This window comes from Nestor notabilis, unplaced genomic scaffold (genome assembly GCF_000696875.1).
Source record: "Nestor notabilis isolate BGI_N333 unplaced genomic scaffold, ASM69687v1 scaffold15470, whole genome shotgun sequence".
NCBI lineage: Eukaryota > Metazoa > Chordata > Aves > Psittaciformes > Psittacidae > Nestor > Nestor notabilis.
The window spans coordinates 1-3,162 of NW_009910773.1; the positions used below are offsets into that span (position 1 = coordinate 1).

Below are 3,162 nucleotides of genomic sequence, written 5' to 3' on the forward strand. Positions count from 1 at the left end.
TCCGGCCCGGCCCGGCCCCTGGGGCAGCCTCCGCACGACCAGCCGGGCTGGGGAGCGGGTAGAAAACAGCTTTCCCTCGGTATCCATAAAACCTGGAGGCAGGGAGGCACGGGAGAGGGCAGGGAGCGGAGGCTGCGCCTACAGCGCTCCCGCGCAGACGGCGTGGAACTAACCGTGCAGCAAGGGAAGATGGCGCAGGGGCTGTTAAACGCCAGGCCTCGAAAGCAGTGCTGCTTGTTCTCATACCATCCGCCACCTTCCATCAAACCGCCACCTTCCCTTCCTCCCTTCCCTAAGCAAAACCTGTTGGTCTGCACTCCCCCGCGATCTTCATTTTCCCCATGTGGCAGCAGCGTAAGGAACCCTATATTCTGCTAACCATACATCTAGGTTGGATGCTCCTCCATAAGACTGAAGTGAACATTCCCACTGCTACATTTTCCAGTATTTTTTTTCCCCAGATGACTCCTGTACTGTACAGCTTCCTATTGACTGAAGCACCAAGCTCTTGCCTGTACATGGCTCAGCACAGCTGGCAACAGAACCAGGCCCTGCAGCAAGTTTCAATTCTCTTGGCAGCACGTGCTCTCCAACGATGCCTCTGCAAAAGAGGACAGTGCACAAGCAACAGTGCATCTTCTGATCCAAGGCAGAATTTGGAAACAAGTCTTTTAAAGAGTTAAGCAAAACTCTGGAAGGCTGAAGGCATTAAGAAGCAACACATCCAACTGGAACTGATGTTTACACAAGCATGGGAAATAAGCAAAACTATAAAGGTTGGTATTTGCAACCTGCAAGAGAGTGAAATGTTGAAGAGAAAGAGAGATCAGGGCATATCTTCCAGGAGGACACAGCACACTGGTCTGACAGTTTGGCATAATGTGGAGCCACTTGCATATCAGCAAAACATTCCAACATCACCCAAATTGTGTATGTAACTATAGAAAAATACATGGAATTCATTTCACTCCCAGTATTTTAACTGGATCTCAGGCCAATCCAAAATCTGTTGGATTGTTATTTTGTTAAGGAGGCACAGTGGGAGAAGATACATCTCCTTTCATCTCCTCCAAGCCCTGTACAAGCTGTAATGCTTCCAGATCAGTTCTGACAGGCTTTGAACAAAGGCTGTACCTGCCTTTAAATACTCATACTCCCTCAAAACAGCAATTCTGTTCTCCAAGTTAAAACTTACTAAATTATATTGCATCTACTTTTACTGTTTAATTTCTCCCTCAGACTAATTCCCTGCTCAGGGATGCAGATCAGCACATCCAAATGGTCCCTGAATGGTTTAGGTCCCCCAGTTGTTTCCAAGATCTTCTGCGCTCCTGAAGGAAAGTAATAAAGCTTAAAATATGAATCTAGAAGTACATAGGAGACAAGCTAAATAAAAAAGAAGAAACCACAAACTGAAGGCAAACAGAATATTAGCCATTTTGTTTAATGTTGTAGAAAAAAAAAAAAGCTATTACAATGAATTGATGAGCACACCTATAACATATTGTCATCCCACTACCTAAACAGCTGTGAATCACTTCTCTATTCATACTGTGGAAAGTTTAGTAGCCTTCAGGAAAAGCATGACATAAAAAAAATTAAAAAAAAAAAAAAAAAAAGTGTCACACGTGTTCTTTTCTCTACTTTTTAAAGCTGTGCTCACAGAGACGGCTTCTTCTCTCAGACTCTTCAGGTATGCAGGACCTCAGTTGTAAATAAAGTTGAACCTAAAATTAAAGGGATGTGAAAATTCCTCACCAAGTGACATTTTGGAATAAATAAGCAAACATTTCATTTTTGTGCTTGGTAAGCCTCCATCTGACAGAACAAAGGTGTATTTTTTGGTAAGACAGCTTTATGATAGAGCAGGAAGCATAATTTTTAACAACCAATCCTACATAAGCATTGCACAGCAGTCTCTTAGAAGAGCCTCATAGCTATGAAAATACCAGTGAGAGTTACATTCCCCCATCATCAGCAACTGTTTTGCTGCATTTCAGCTACCAGGGCCAACCTTCTATACTCCAAGGGTGACATACGGACATACTCAACAGCAGAGCTAATTCTTCTCAGCTAAGTTCCCCAGTGATGAGCATTCCCACCATGAAAGCAAGCATCTCTCTCAGCTTCCAGATGCCCATCCCTTGGATGGGTCTGGTACCACACTGATACGTGGCTGCAGAATATCCCCCATAGCCACAATTGTCAAAATTGGGGCTATATAGAGAAAAACCCCATTCTGGTAACAGACCTTTTTTTTTTTTTCATTCTAGTAAGTGGATAGCGGAACTACTTCCCTGAGTAACAGCTGGCAGGCTGTGGGACACCTGGAGCTCCTGAACATTTGCTGAAGTAATAGAAACTGGTGAGACTAGTGAGCTCTGGAGACCCAAGGGGCAAGCCATGTTCAGGTAAAAATGCCAGAGAGTGTGTACTTTGGGAAAAGGAAGAAAAAAAATACAGCTGTCCATACAGATACTTATGACAAAGATGCTACATGTTATATACTCTACTACAGAGTCTAGAAAATCCCACCATATTTAACCATCATGAAGCTGTGGTAACATGCACACCTAAGGGCTTCAAACACACATCTTTGCTTTTACTCTCATGGTACCCCTAACAGTTACAAAGAGCTGCTCCTTATCCTGTGCACAGCTTCAACCTCACCATCCTTCCATCTTCCTTTGCTATAACCTGCTAGATATGACTCTGGTGCAAGCAAGTTGTGATAAGTGCCTCTAAATTGTCCATTATACCTTGTCAGAGGTACATTCTAAGTGCTCTTTGGAACAGCTGTAACCTTTTTCAAGTTGGTTTCTGTGATGTCCCACAGCAAATGCGTTCCCAAGAACCAAAATACAAGCAAATCAAAATATACCTGCTCAAAAGTTGAGGAAGGCTGGAAATAATGGGTCCATATCCTGGTGCATTGTCATAGAGCTCAAACAATGGTGCAGCAACCAGCTTGTAATTTTTGGGGACTGCAAACAGAGCTAAAACCAAATACAAGTTGATTAATGAGAAAAGCCACCACACATTCTGCCAAGAGATCATCACCCCCTTCCCTCCCCACCTCTAAACAGGGTCACTACCTATAACACCACAGAAGGTTTATTCCTTTTTTAATCAAATATGGGGTTCATATGCTGTACCTACAGC

At 43.5% G+C, this 3,162-nt stretch overlaps 1 protein-coding gene across 1 annotated transcript in view; it reads right to left on the reverse strand.

Annotated features, from left to right (window-relative positions):
• Positions 1–1,531: 1,531 nt before the first annotated feature.
• Positions 1,532–3,162, reverse strand: part of NUDT21 (nudix (nucleoside diphosphate linked moiety X)-type motif 21) — a 5,582-nt gene continuing 3,951 nt past the window's right edge. The window contains exons 5-6 of the mRNA XM_010011618.1: positions 2,882–2,996; positions 1,532–1,727 (exon numbers count right to left, since the gene is read on the reverse strand). Of these exons, the coding sequence (XP_010009920.1) occupies positions 1,706–1,727; positions 2,882–2,996 (137 nt within the window). The 3' untranslated portion in view covers positions 1,532–1,705. The remainder of the gene's footprint in view (positions 1,728–2,881; positions 2,997–3,162) is intronic.